At 36.0% G+C, this 15,673-nt stretch overlaps 1 protein-coding gene and 1 long non-coding RNA gene across 18 annotated transcripts in view; both read right to left on the bottom strand.

Annotated features, from left to right (window-relative positions):
• VPS54 (VPS54 subunit of GARP complex) overlaps window positions 1–15,673 on the bottom strand; it is a 119,356-nt gene that overhangs the window by 8,920 nt on the left and 94,763 nt on the right. For all 17 annotated transcript variants that reach the window (XR_014841818.1, XR_014841814.1, XR_014841816.1 and 14 more), the window contains 5 exons: window positions 13,050–13,113; window positions 10,179–10,284; window positions 9,181–9,268; window positions 8,506–8,627; window positions 8,327–8,407 (listed from right to left, as the gene is read on the bottom strand). Coding sequence is in view for 12 of the 17 variants with exons in the window: in XM_085019059.1 (XP_084875185.1) it covers window positions 8,327–8,407; window positions 8,506–8,627; window positions 9,181–9,268; window positions 10,179–10,284; window positions 13,050–13,113 (461 nt within the window). In the remaining 5 variants the exon portion in view is untranslated. The remainder of the gene's footprint in view (window positions 1–8,326; window positions 8,408–8,505; window positions 8,628–9,180; window positions 9,269–10,178; window positions 10,285–13,049; window positions 13,114–15,673) is intronic.
• On the bottom strand, window positions 815–6,207 carry LOC146404768 (uncharacterized). Its single transcript, XR_014841822.1, has 2 exons — window positions 4,890–6,207; window positions 815–4,204 (listed from the first exon to the last, which is right to left on the bottom strand). It is a non-coding gene; the product is annotated as an uncharacterized LOC146404768 (long non-coding RNA).

Here is a 15,673-nt window from a genome sequence, read left to right as displayed (position 1 = left end):
GCACCAGAAGCTAGCAAGAGGCAGGAAGAATACTTCTCTAGAGCCTTCAGAGGGAGTGTGGTGTAGGAACACTCTGATTTAGGACTTCTGTCCTCCAGAACTACAAGAGAATAAATATATGTGTTCTAAGCCACTCAGTTTATGGTAATTTGTTATGGCAGCCCTGAGAACTAGTACTCCCCCAAAACCTTCCTTCACCACTGCTTTCTCCATCTTACCATCACCACATATCTTCATTCACTTAAACTTGATATTGTACTTCTTAATTCTCAACCCTTAAAATCTGGTTCTTGCCACTACACAAGCTACCTTCCCTCCACTGTTAACAATCTTTCGAAACTTTTCTCTGGAAAAAAAAAAAAAAAATCACTAAAGAAGTCCTAAATTGCAAATTCAGTAGTTTTTCTTGTTCCCTTTCCTCATTGCTCTGCAGTACTACACATAATCTCACACTATCCTGGTGTAGTCCAAATGCTTTCCCAATTCTGCCCCTCCTAATCTTCCCCTTTTTCTATCTCCTGCCACCTAAGTGCAAAGTTATTTTAACATTAATCCCTGCTTGTCTTCCTCATTTTTCTCTTATTAATATCATTCAATCTCATGGCTTCTAATGTATCTAATGTATCTCTAGTCCTGAACTACTGACTGAGTTTAAGTCACACATTTATTACATGTTCCAGTCCATTATTGAGTTTACCATGAGCTGTCCCAAACCTTCTCCTCTTACTTATTTCAATTACTACTGCTGGTACTACAAATCCTGCTGGGTCACATAGACCTGAAACTTCCAACTCAGTTTTTATTCCTTCTTTTCTTTGTATTGAATTAGTGGCTAAGTCCCATCAAATATACTTTCCAATTATTTTATACATTAGTACTCTAGGTCAGAATTCCTCAACCTTTACACTACTGACACTTTGGGCTAAATAATTTTTGTTGTAGAGGCCTTCCTGTGTATTGTGTATTTTAGGATGTTCAGAGGTATCTTTGGCCTCTACTCACTAGTTACCAGTATCATCTGTGACAACCAAAAATGTTCCCAAGATTTCTGAATGTCCTCTGGGGACAAAACTGTCTCATTTGAGAAACCCTGCTCTAGGTGAGACCTTACTACTTCTCACCTGAAAAAAATACAGCATTTTAACAATATTAGTTAAATCCAGATATTAGTTCAACAAACATTTAATAAAATTCCTGGTACATGGTAAGCTCTAAATAAGTATTTTCTTGGGTGTGCATATGTATGTACACATGCACACAGGTTTGTACATGTATGTATGTGTATGTGCATGCTTGAATGAATGTGTCAGCCAGAGTATACAAAGATTAATCAGAGATAGTCCCTTTGGACAGCTGACTGTCTAAAAGTTGTTGTTGCAGAAAGTGAACAATGCATGCTACAAGAAGATGGGTGAAGGACATTTAGGTGACAGCCATTTAGATGGCTTCCTAAGCAGCACACTCAGGCTGCTGAGTCTTTAAAGGAAAAAAATTAAGTGAAAGAATTCCAAATAGAGGACGTGCCATATCACCTCAAATCCATTCTGCACACTATCTGATTAACCCTTTCTAAACTATAATCATGTGATTCATTAGCTTAAAAATTCTAGTTTTGTTTCTGTTTAAAATTTAGAAAACTTCAAGAGAATGTCATTACTAGCCTAACCACAAGAAAAAAACAGGAATAATTTATAAAATCATAAGTTTTCTTAAACTTATCAGAGAACAGAGGTCACAGGAACAAAGGGAACTAATTCCAAGGAGTGACAAGGCCCTCCGAGGAGAGAAAGGACACAGGAATCACTTCTGGCAAACATAGCAAGAGCAGGTTACCACCCCAGAAGCAAATAAAAAAACAACTAACATTTTAATGAATTCCCAAAGGCCAAGTGGACTACCACATGTTCAGAATGAGTGAGAACCCCAGCCACAAGGGGAGTTTGCACTCACTCAACAGCTCTCCATGGGCCTCCAGCAGGTGCTCACAAGCAACAGTGGGGTCAGGGAGGAGAGGGTCACTCCCAGTAACATAGGCAAGCAGAAGGTAAATTGGCTGCTACTCAGGAAAAGGAACAAATGCCAGCCACTCCCCCAAACCCTCCTCACATACAAAGCAAAAGCCTAAAGTCACTGAGAAGGGAGAAGGACTCCAAACTCTTTCATCCACAAGGTCACTGTGTGAGGGGTAGAAACAAAATATGCCTGGTCTTCAGGGAATGGAGAATAACACCTTAAGCCCAGGATCTTACATCAATCAAAGCAGAGGTTGGCTACCACTGGAGGTGGGGATGAGAACACTGAGAAGGCTCCACACCCAAGGACTCACATTACTTAATTTCAAGACTTGTAATAGTGCTATAGTAGTTAAGCCAGGGTGGTATTGGTGTAAAGACAGACATAAATCAATAAAGCAGAACAGAGTCCAAAAATAGGCTCACACAAAAAAAGCTGGCTGACTTTCAACAAAGGTACCAATGGAGAAAGGATAGTCTTTGCAACAAAAGGTATTGGAATTACATATGAAAAAGAGACACTGATTCATAATTTGTACTCTATAAAAATATCAAGGAGTTCCCATTGTACTGCAGCAGAAATGAATCCGCCTAGTAACCATAAGGTTGTGGGTTCAATCCCTGGCCTTACTCAGTGGGTTAAGGATCCGACGTTGCTGTGAACTGTGGTATAGGTTGCAGACTCGACTTGGATCCCAAGTTGCTATGGCTGTGGTGTAGGCTGGGAGCTGCAGCTCTGATTCAACCCTTAGCCTGGAAACCTCCATATGCCGCAGGTGTGGCCCTAAAAAGCAAACAAACAAACAAAAAATCAAAAAGAAATGGACCATGGACTTATATATAAAACCTAAAACAATAAAACTTCTAGAAGAAAACACTGGAAATTATCTTTATAATTTGGGTCACAAAAATTTACTGAGATAAGACACAAGAAGTATGAAAAACAAAAGTAAAAATGATAAAGTGGAATTCACCAAAAGTAAAAACTGCTCTTTTTATGACACTTAATAAAATGAAAAGATAAGCCACAGACTGGGAGAATATACTTACAATTCACATATTTAATAAAGGACTTATAACTAGTATATACAAAGAACTCTTAAAACTCAGATTATAATCCAATTTTTTTAAAGGAGCAAAAAATCTGAACACTTTACCAAAGAGAAATTGTGGATGGCAAAATAACACGTGAAAAGATACTCCACATAATAGTCATTATATAAATTAAAACCACTACGTGATATCACTCAATACAGACCTACTAGGAGACCAACATTAAAAAGCAAAGAGACAATAAAAGCGCTGGTGAAGAAAAAGAGGACCTAGAATTCTTATATATCACAAGTAGAATACAAAATTGTACAGTCACTTTGGAAAATAATTTGGCAGTTTTTAATAAAGTTACTATAAAGTTTTACATTTCTATACCAACATCAATACATTCCAAGGTACTTGCACAAAAGAAATGAAAACACCCACACCAAGATGTGACCATGAATGTTTATAGTAGCATTATTCATAAGAGCCAGAAACTTGAGGAAACCCAAACATCTATCAACTGATGAATGGATAAATAGTAGTACATCCATACAATGAATACTACTCCATAACAAAAAGGAACAAACCATTAACACATACTATAACATCCATGAATTTCAAAAGCATTATGCTAAATGAAAGGAACTTGGGACAAGAGGCTACACTCTGTATGATTCCATTTTATGGTAAATTCTGAAAAACTGTATGGAAAAAAATCAGATCAGTGTTTGTCATGGTGTTGGGATATCAGGAAATGAATGACTGTAAAAATGCCCAAGAGAATGTTTAACAGTGATGGAATGGTCCTATATCTAAATTGTGGTAGTTCCACTACTGTATACATGTTAAAATTCATCACAGTATATATACTTAGAAAGGATGAGTTTTACTGAGTGTAAACTGTACCTCCATAAGCTTGCCTTAAATTGCTTAGCTTTCCACTGGCAGTCAAAGCTATCCACTATCTTTAGATCTTTTTTTTTTTTTTTTTTTTTCCATCTTTTTAGGGCCACACCTATGGCATATGGAAGTCCCCAGGCTAGGGGTTGAATTAGAACTGCAGCTGCCAGCCTATACCACAGCAACAGCAACTACAGATCTGAGCCACATCTCCAACTACACTGTTCCTGTGGCAACACCAGATCCTTAACCCACTGAGCAAAGCCAGGGAATGAACCTGCATCCTCCTGAATACTAGTTGGGCTCTTAACTCACTGAGCCACAAAAGGGAACTTCTCCACTATCTTTCCAACACATCTCCTGCAATTTACCCACCATCATGCATTAGTTAAGTGGAATTATCTTTATTAACAACAATACCAAAAGCATTAGCAGCAACATTTACTGGAACTGGCTTTAGTCACAACACATGATAAAAGAAAAGTGCTCCACGTACCTTATCTCATAAATCTTCACTATAACTTTAAGAGGTTTTATTACCATTCCCATTTAGAGATGTAAACTGAGGCTTAAGGAGATTAATAATTTGCCCACAGTCCTTCAATGGCTAATCGGTGACAAACATGCAGGCTGAACTTAGGTCCACCTGACTCCAAAACTCGACACTAAACTTCCTTCTTATGACTCCTACCAACATGACTGCTCATGCTCAGAGCCTCTCTTCACCTCAACTTCATTTGCTCCAATAATTCCCATCTTTATTTATTTATTTGTTTTTTGTCTTTTTAGGGCCACACCCGCAACATATGGTAGTTCCCAAGTTAGGGGTCTAATTGGAGCTGTAACTGCCAGCCTACACCACAGCCACAACAACGCTAGATCCAAGCCACGTCTGTGACCTATGCCATAGCTCACAGCAATGCTGGATCCTTAACTCACTGAGCAAGACCAAGGATCAAACCTGCATCCTCATGGATGCTAGTCAGGTACATTTCTGCTGAGCAACGACAGGAACTCCTATACCTATATTTAAGAGCAAGAGTTATATGCATGCCTCATCCATTAGGCTTTCCCAGATATCACCGCCCAGCTGACAACCATCTCTTTCAAAACATTAATAGCGCCAATAGCACTGAATTGATCCCTTATAATACTTTACATATTCTACTTATTATCTACTTATAGATAATAATTATCCTACTAGATGTTTTACTATTTGAGGACAAAAACAAAGGCCTCTTCACTCTCATGTGTCTCCGTTAATCTAACATATCTTAACTCATTGAATGAATGAATGGTGGCTGGGCCATTAGTCTAGCCAGTACTATGATTAGATGTTATGTTTCATTCTACTCAAGAAATGGCACCGTTACTTATTAGCTTCTTAGAATCAGCCTATATTTTATAATACTGCATTATTCTTCTTTCCCCAAATTAACATTCTAGATAAAAAAATGAAAAACTAAAAATTGAGAGACTAACCCAAATCAAACACTGTCTGCTATTCTGGCAGGAATTTTGACTGAAACCTCTGGACAACCCACAAAAGCAAGTGGTGCAAGGAGTACTAAAGAGAGATTTGGTAATACAGGGAGAATGCAACATGTCAGGGTAATAGGAAAAGTCATCAGTGGGAAAGGTAGTAGAGAAAAACACTAAGTTGCAAACCTGAACACATTCTTTTTTTTTTTTTGGTCATGCTCATAGTAGCATGCACAGGGATCAAATTCAAGCCTTAGCAGTGACAATGCCAGGTCCTTAGTGCCAGGCCACTAGGGAACTTCTCTAGTCACATTCTTGATATTATAAAAAAAAAAAAAAAACATAAAAAATGGGAAGGAGGTATTTGTAGTTTATAAAAGACTTAAGAGACATAATAACCAAATTCAATAGGTAGATCACGAAGAAGCCTTTGTTCAAACAAGCTACTATAAAAAGACATTTTAGGATAACTGATAAGCTTCAAATAGGAATAAATATTAGATGATATTTAGGAATTACTGTTAATTTTGTACGTGTGATACAATAGTGTGATTATATAAAAAGAGTATCTCTAGTTCTTAGAAATATTCACTTAAGTATCTAGGGATGAAGTATCATAATGCCTCAAGTTTACTATAAAATATTTTAGCAAAGAAAGAAAAATGTTAATGACTACTAAATATAGCTCATTAAACAATTTTATGTTTTTTTAACAAAAGGAATGAAAGAAAGAAAAAAGAATAAAATGAGGGGTTCCCATTGTGGCACAATCCGACTAGGAACCTTGAAGTTGTAGGTTCGATCCCTGGCCTCGCTCAGTGGGTTAAGGATCCGGCGTTGCCGTGAGCTGTAGTGTAGGTTACAGATGTAGCTCAGATCCTGCGTTGCTGTGGCTGTGGTATAGGCCAGCAGCTGTAGCTCTGATTAGACCCCTCGCCTGGGAACCTCCATTTGCCGTGGGTGCAGCTTTAAAACAAAAGACAAAAAAAAAAAAAAGAATAAAATGATAAAATGAGTTGTCACAGGATAAAGTCTAGCTATAGTCCCAATTCTTGTTTAAAAACTCTGCTGACCAACATGATAGGATAAAGTCAGGGTTTTAAGAGCACTGGCACTTTTTTGGTTTTGCCTCATATATTCCACATCTTATTACTAGTTTCACTATTTAACATTTACCTTACTCTGCACTGTTAGGTGCTTACAGTCCTCTGCCTTGTTAGATGGTAAACTTGAGAGTAGTCACAATGAATTATTTATTGACTTTTGGTACACAGAAAAATGTCATATGTCAAAAGGAAACTGGTAGAATAGAATTTCATTTAAACTTAGTATTTGTCAACTATGAAGAAAATAGAGAACTTGTAAACAATAATTTTTCTCCATACAAAACTAAAAACTTAGAAGGCATAACATAATATAGGTATATTTGTATGTAACTATAAATTCTTTCTTAAAAGAGAAGCACAAAACATCTATGTTATCTATTAACTACACCAGAGGTTCTCAGAGTGTGGGAGTCAGAGGCTCTTTCAGGGAATCTATGAGGTAAAAAGCATTTTCATAATAATACTAAGATATTATTATCTTTTTCATTCTTAATCTCTCAAGATTAGTGGGGATTTTTAGATGACTTCTGATGTCATCGTTCTGAAGCCTAAGCAAATGTGTATTCATGTATTCTTATAGTTTTAATTTCTAGTACAGTACTTACTGATAGGTATATTTTGTATAAACAAAAGCTCTCTGGGGGTCCTCAACTATTTTTAAGAATGTAAAGGGCTAAAAAGGGGGGGGAGGGCGGGGCTAAAATGTTTGCGAGCTTAACATCAAACAAATGCAATCTTATTTTCCAATCACTCTTTACTCACTGTCAACTTTAAAGATTTGTATATAAACAGGCACCACTATCTTGCCTTTTATAATTTTTATGTGCCTGCTGCTCTTGCCATCTTAGAATCTGAAGGATCCAAGAAGAAGGAAAAGTATATCAAAGTGCCTTGCTTTATAAAATTACTCTAAAAATGCTGTGGGGCAAAATATAAACTAAATAAACCTTCATACTTTCAAGTTAGGAAATTTCTGCTTTCTCCCTAAAACATAGATTGAATAATTTAGGGAAAGCAAAGAGTGAGGAATAAGGCAAAAGTAATTAGGGCTGATTAAGTGACATTTTTCTGATGATACCCTTCTAATACAATTAAGAATTCTTGGAGTTCCCACTGTGGCACAATGAGATGAGTAGCATCTTTGCAGCACCAGGACACATATTCAATCCCTGGCCTGTCACAGTGGGTTAAAGGATCTAGCATTGGCACAGCTACAGTGTAGGTTGCAACCGCAGCTTGGATCTGATTCCTAGCCAGAGAACTCCATATGCCCTGGGGTGGCGGGGCAGGGAGGGGGACCCAAAAAATAAAAAAGAATACTTTGGAAAACAATGCTCCTTTTGATGACCTATTTGGAATGGGAAGCTAATAAGAAACAAATACTGAAATTGAATACCTATGAGAGAAATAACAGGACCACCTGAAACTACCTTTTTGGCCTGGAAAATAAAATGTTTTATCACAAATAATCTAATTTTTTCTCTATTTTGATCTTTATTTTCTCAATTCTGTTTCTGGAAGGCTTTCAGACTAAAATATGTCTTGAAGAAGATACATACCTTTCTCATGCAGCTAATATAAAGTGATATATCCATAGCGTTTCTACCACCCTTGAGATCATTTTCCCCTACTCCTATTCTAAAGGCCCTTGGGAGATAGATATCAACTATTTGGGTAATGCGATCATCTGAGTTTTCTCCTAAACCCTGAAGAATTTTGATTTGTTAGATGACTGTGAAGAACCACCATGCATTTAAACAAAGCCTAATAATTTCCATAAATCATTACCTTAGATAACAGCTTGTCAAATAAGCTATCCATTATCGCTACAAGCTTAGCTGATATTTCAGCTATGTGGTCATGGTAGTCCTGTAATGAGAAATAACATTGTATTTTAAAGTCCCTGGAACACATATAAGATATTAACAATTTAGGAGTTAAATTTATGAGACTCCAGCAGAAAGTACCTTAGTGATATGATCAAAATGCCTAAGCATGCTATATTGCTTAGGCTGCAGTCTTGCTTCAAAATGAGCCCGGATAACAGGAATGTAGTGCACAATTAACTGCAAACAGCGTGAAGAAAGAGCTGAAAATCCAGAAGATGGATGAAACATGGAGGGGAAAAAAAAAGGCATTAGCTGGCTTTACATATCAAACTAGGTAAAAAATAGCAATTAATTTTACAAAGACCCCAGTCTATTTCATAAATGAAGAGCACAGTGGAAGAAAGCAACATATTTCATTTGAAGAAAATAATTTGGTATAGAATGATATAATGAATTATGCTGCTTTTCCCAATGAACTCAGGTTGTGACTAGTACTTGCACCAGGAAGCTAATGTGACAACTTATTCTCTTCTGCCATTCAGATATCTTTCACCCCATACATATATATGTACTTCATACATATTATACTTTAACATTTTCTACAGTAGTTTAACTTTCCACTAACAACATTTCTCACAACATTTCTCCAGAAGTTAATTTTTCATTTATGGCAATACATAAAAAAGTGAAGTAGCATTGCTACTTTTACAGCCTCTGGCTAAAGCCATAAAAACATTAGATATAATTAAAAACAGGAATATAGTGACATCATTGTAACACCTCAACATGCGAATTAAATGCAAGAATCCATACCCAAATTTTTTGTAGTTATTGTTTTTAGTCCAACAACTTGCAGTGCACCAGCTCCAAGAACTAACTGGCAACTTCTTGAATTGAAGTACTAACAAAGGAAGGAAAAAAAAAATCAACAATTTATTAAAAACTATTCTTTATACACTGGAAATGCATTAATTTTAAAAATACATTCCTCTTTCCTCTCATTCAATAACCAAAAGAATTCTTCTAATAGAAGCACTTAGGATCTGATTATATAATGACAAAAAACAAAAAAACAAACAAACAAAAAAAACAAAAAATGCAACAGTGTTCCTAAATGATATTTACAGAATCAGAGGAAAAAAGTTGAGAAACTTTAAAAATCAATTGTTCAGAAATTAATATTTAATTTGCATTCATAAAACCAGTTGTTTCAGTCATTCTAATTGGATAACCCTATTTTCAAAAGGGTAACAAATTTTTCTGGACTAAAATATGACAACAATTTCAGGACAGAATTAGATATTTGAAAAAAAGAAAAAGCCTTTTCTCTAAGCTTCCAATTAAAAAATCTGTTAATATGAAATGGCTGAATAAATTTATCACCACATTGTTATTTTACATTAATGGTTCTGAAAGAATGACTTAAGAAAAATCTCTAACCTTAGTGAGATGAATTTTGTAAAAGTTCAGTGAATTTCTTCCATGCACATTTGAAACCAGTCCAGGTTTTTTGACCTAAGTGGCCTCAGTCATGTTCAGCACCTAACGAACAAATCATCTCCTGTCTGCAATGTCATTAACAACTCTATGGGTGTGATGAGGGATCACTAAATGTGGAGTGAAAAGGAAGCAGGTGGCCTTCTTCAAATAATATGTTGTGATTCAAGAACAATCAAGTGTCACACTAAAAGACATCAACTTATGTTTTAAAGATAGCTTAACTTTGAAATGTCTTAGAGTTAGGAGATTAGTCACACCGTAATGAATTACTTTTTCCAACTATCTTTCTATAAGAGTGAAATCATACACACCTTCAGTAAATCTGACAGACGAGTGAGCATATCAGTAGTAACAGATGGGATATTATCCACACACTGGCAATATTCAAGGATAATTCTTATCAACAGCAATACAGTTCTATTAAAAAAGAAAGATGACACATTAGATACTCAAAAAAACATGAAAAATCAAACTGATTTGGCATATAAAATTCAATACTGATCTTGGTAACTGTTAAATTATGTGTTTTACCTATAAATGCAGCAGAGGAGGGACTAAGGTGAAGCAAAAGAAAAACCCCTAGGGTATAAAATTAAGGAGAAATTCAATTTCAGGGTTGTGCAAATTGCAGGGTAAGCACTTGCATGGCACTGAGAAAGGGTACCTCCTTAAATTTTGTGCTGAGAGCATATCTCTATGTAACATGCTTACTAAGTAAATCTCTTCAGTAAGTCAGGTGTTCCATTCCTTGGTCAACTGAGAAACACGGAAAAAAAAAAAAAAAAAAAAGCTTACCCAGTGTTTCTGACTAAGTAGTAGGTCCTGTTCAATTAATGAAGGGAACCTAGTCTGGAATTTCTTAGAGAGATGAAAGAAACTGTGGCTTTCCTAAGAGGTTTATTGCTAAGTCATAAAAGGTTCTCCAAAGATGAGAAAGTTATCAGCTCACTGGCAGAACATGTCATAAGCTGAAGAGAGACACTACTGGAAAGTTAAATAAGGCTGAAATTAAGGGGGAAAGAGCCATTTATTACAGGACATTTAAAATTAATGTGATTCTCAGAAATCAATGATCCATGTAAAATAATGTTTTATAAATGTCTGAAGGAGATCACAGAGTGGTGATTCAAGAAAGATACTATGTAGTCTTTGTAACAGTTTAATTGCCAGACCATACATTACTCTCCGTGCACAGTCCTAGAATTTGCTTTACTGCGCAGGAGTCCATTGCTTATCTTTTGTAATCTTCTCTCTAAAGATATAATAGTCAGGCAGTTCAGTTTTCTGCAGTATTCTCTTTGCCTAAACAGCAAGAACGTCAGATAGGTAGAGGGGACTACTATTTCCACCAAGAATGGGAAGAGTAACAAGATACAGTCCTCCCTTGGTATCCACAGAGTATCGGTTCCATGACATCCTGTGGACACCAAAACCCATGCACATTCATGTCCTTTATTTATTTATTTATTGTCTTTTTGCCTTTTCTAGGGCCACACCCATGGCACATAGAGGTTCCCAGTCTAGGGGTCTAATCAGAGCTGTAGCCGCTGGCCTACGCCAGAGCCACAGCAACATGGGATCCGAGCCGCGTCTACGACCTACACCACAGCTCACGGCAACGATGGATCCTTAACCCACTAAGTGAGGCCAGGGATCGAACCCAAAACCTCGTGGTTCCTAGTCGGATTTGTTAACCACTGAGCCACAACAGGAACTCCACATTCATGTCCTTTAAATAAAATGGTGCAGTAAAGTAATCCCTCTCTATTTATAAGTTCTGAATCCTGGTTGGTTGAATGCAAAATCCAAAGACAGAGAGGACTAACTGCAATGGGTAGTTGAGGAAAGAAACCATACTTAGATTGAAGGGCTAAGATTACAGGGAAGTTGAAAAGAGGTCTGACCTATCAGAAATGGAAAAGAACTCCAGAGAAGAAAGGAATGGAAGCTTTAGCTTACAATGGGTGTACTTCAGAGCCTTGGATACAATACAGATTGAGAAAAAACATAAATTTTATATACATGCTTTTTGAGTGCTTATTAAATGCCAAGAAAAATAAAAATGGAAGAGAGGATCCCCATCATTGAGGAATTCAAAGACTAACCAGGAAGATAAATGTACAATAAATAATACTAATATACTGCAGAAAGTGCCATGATAAGAGGCACACAGAGTTACAAGGAGAGGATCATTCATTTTTCTTGGAGATGATGGCTATTTCAAAAAAAAAAAAGACTTAAATAGTGACAAGAAACAAAGAAGAAAAGTGAAAAAGAATTCTGGTGTAGATATTGGGAATTCATTTAGATTCTAATTCTGGCTCCAATTGGGTAATTTTATGTTAACTTTAAGTAGTTTAAGTACTTCTAAGCTCCAATTCTCATAACTGTAGAAAGGGAACAATAATCCCTGAAATTTCTATTTAACAATGTGGTTACAGAAATCAAATGAGATCACATATATGAAAATACTTAAACTATAAGTGTTGTTGAAGATAATGTTTTAATTACTCATTTTTTAAAAAGGTAACATAGTACTAGACAAATAACACCAAAATTTACATTTTTCTTGGTTAACTTGAATTTGAAATACTGTTATTGGTAAGATAGTAGAAGACCTAATGACAAATGATAATGGAAATAACTACCAACAACAATGAACTTCTTAGTAGGTGCTAAAACTGTGCTAGGTGCTTTACCTGTTTAATTTCTCAACAATTCTACGTAAAGTATCATTCTCTACATTTTGTTTTACAGATAAAGGAACTGAGGGACAGACAGTAAATTGTCCAAGGTCACAAAGAAATGGAGCTGCTGGGATTCAAACCTAAGCAGTCTGACTCCAGAGCCCACAACTTCAACTACTATGCTGTATACCACACACTAAACAAAAAGCTGCAGGAATAAAAGACAGAAAGAGCTTGAAACACTCATGCAGTCACTATAGCAGCCTTGGATTATGTATCTCTAGGTTTCTTGTTATATGAAAAAAATCAACAAACCCCTTTATTGTTAAGCCATTGTAGACCCTACTGGATACAGAATACTACGAAATGAAGGAAAATAAAAAGGAATCCATAAAATTTCCTTAAAATTCTTTGTAGGATAAAACTGTTAATCCAAAATTTCCAGTTCACATCAAGGGGTAACTCAAAGACCTACATTTAAAATAACTGACTCACCCAACAACAGCATACTGTTGTCCCTCAACAATGAGAACTTCAGCTGGTTTCCTTTCTTCTGTAGCTAGAGAGTAAAGCAAATAAAGAGACATGGTGTAAGACGAAAAAAAAACACTAGAGGAAAAAAACTAGGAAAAAACTGAGAAAATTCATATTCAGGGCCTAGAATGATCTCATTTCTGCAAGTAAGTATCTACTTTTGGAAAACAATTTGGCACAAAGTAAATACAGATACTGGATTTGGAATCAGAAAAATTTAAATTTGAGTTCCCGTACTGCCAATTACTGGCTGCATGGCCAATTACTTAAACGTCTTTTGAGTCTCAGTATCTGTATCCATTAAACATAGAAGACAATATCTATGTTTTAGTGTTGTTGTTACTATAAGAGATAATGATTACTGTCTATCCTCTAGGTCTAGGACATGGAAGATGACTAAAAGAAGTAAAGGAAAAAGAATGTTATTAGTTTGAAAAGGCAGAACTAGTATTTCAACTGGTTTTCTTTATTATAATACTTAGAATATAAATTAATTCCTAAATTCAATGGATGATTAGGTATTTATTTCTCAAGATTTTAATCCAAAAGTTACTACATTTTTAGCATGTGGTACTTCTTATATAAATAAAATTGAAGTGAAAAGAACAGTGGGCTGGATTACTGTCCCTAATCAGCCAAACTAAACAAATTACCACAGGCAAGTAAGCCATCATGTTACCCTAACCTTCAAGTTCCTTTGTTCTAAGACATTCAATGTCTACTTCCTCACTTCTTTCAAGTAAGGAAATTCAGGGTGTAATCACAATTGACTCCATATATCAGATTAAGTTTTTTGAGGACAGAGGTTATGTCTTAACCAATTTTCAGTATTGCAGAAAAGCAGCATAGCACTGTAGTTAAGAGAAAAAAGTCCTAAAGTCAGTCTAGCTGAATGTGGATCCCAGCTCTACCACTTCCTAGCTGTATAACCTTATGGAAGTTGCTTAACCTCTCTGTGCCTCAGTTTCCATATTTGTGAAATGAAAATACTAACAGTGTCCAGCTCATGGACCTGTAAATGAGATAACAATGTAAAATACTTAAAACAAACTGTCTAGCATCATGCAAGCACTAAATTAGTACAGACTGCTATCCATTAACCTTTACCTCTCTAATGCCTTGCTAAGTAGCTAATAATACAATAAATGGATTATGAGTGAATGAATCATAACCAAGGATCCTCAGCTCTGTATGAACTAGTTAAATGTTAATGGATTTCTAATAGCATATACTTTAATCTTTCTCAAAGGAAAACAAAACACTGGGACAGAAGCAGAGTATACAAGAGAAACTTCCTACTATCTGCATCCTACAAAGCAGAAGCTAAAATAGTTCACTCTGCAGGAAAAAAATACATGAATAATTCAATCACTTTATAGTTATGATTTTAATTCATAAAAATTGTATTGTGTACATGATAGTGGACTTCAAGACTATGAGCTCTTTAGGGACAAAAAACATGTCTCAGTCATCTTAGCACAGCACCTCACACAGCAGAAAAGTCAACCAAATGTTGATGAGTAATAAGAAAGAATAGATGAGTAATAAGTCTTAAATTTTAAACTTGCGATTTAGGATTATCAGAGTGTTTTATTTTTCTTTTAGTCTTTGCTAATTGAACACTTTCACCTTGCTAAGATCATAAAAATCAATTAAAAAATTGTGACTACCACCCAACATTGCTATTTACTACAAATGGTCACTAAGAACAGAAATTTACTTGTTTCCTTAATTTTCCTCTCTGCCCCAAATGAATTACTCTATATTGCACCTGTCCTTAACCTTTTCTCTTTTGTTATAGTGGTAGAAGAGGTAGCTCCTTCTCTTTAACTCAGGATTCAGTTCCAGTGGCCCTAGCCCACAATCAGTCTGTGTCACTCTGATCCTAAATTGATCTTCTTCCTCCTTCTGTTAAGCACAAACAAATAATTTGGCTTCTTCTACCTTAAAACTCTTCTTTCAGTTCCCTGAGTGAATTTAAAAGTAATGCTCTAATTTCTCTTATGTCTCTAGCTGCCCCTTCATTACTCACTTTCCCTTCACAGCCAAACTTGTTGAAAAGAAAGGCTTACACTTGTCAACTCTTTCTTAACATACAAGTTACTTAGCACTGAACTACAATCTGACTATATCATTCTAGTGACTTACTAAGACTACAAATGACTTCCTATGTGTCAAATAAGTGGTCACTATTTGTATTTTACTCAGTTTTTCTCTTACAGTGCAGGTGTATTTTATGCAAACATGATAAAATTTAAAAATACTTCCGTGCAAAAATATTGAACTCTCATTAAATGCAGGCCTAACAAAAAATAGGGTGGGAATGTAGCCCTGCTCATTAAGGCAAACAGGATGCCTTGAGTCTTCTAGGGAACACAGATACCTCTACTTATACTGGAGACAAAGCGGCACTCACTAGAGGGAGAAGACTCAGCTTCACCTACCAGTGGTCAGGCACCAGTCCTTCTAATCAGGAAGCCTGCCAAAAGCCCCTGTGTGAACTTGGCCCCCAAGGGGGCAGACAATAGACAATAGAATCAAGAGAGGATGAAACCCTGCAGCCTGCAAAAGGAGACCACACAGAG

This window comes from Sus scrofa, chromosome 3, assembly GCF_054392235.1.
Source record: "Sus scrofa isolate SSC_HxYL_T2T_F1_AM1 chromosome 3, Sscrofa_HxYL_maternal_Yorkshire_Landrace_v2.0, whole genome shotgun sequence".
In the NCBI taxonomy this organism is placed as follows: domain Eukaryota; kingdom Metazoa; phylum Chordata; class Mammalia; order Artiodactyla; family Suidae; genus Sus; species Sus scrofa.
The sequence above is the reverse complement of the archived record's forward strand: the minus strand, read 5'-3'. Positions and strand labels throughout refer to the sequence as shown.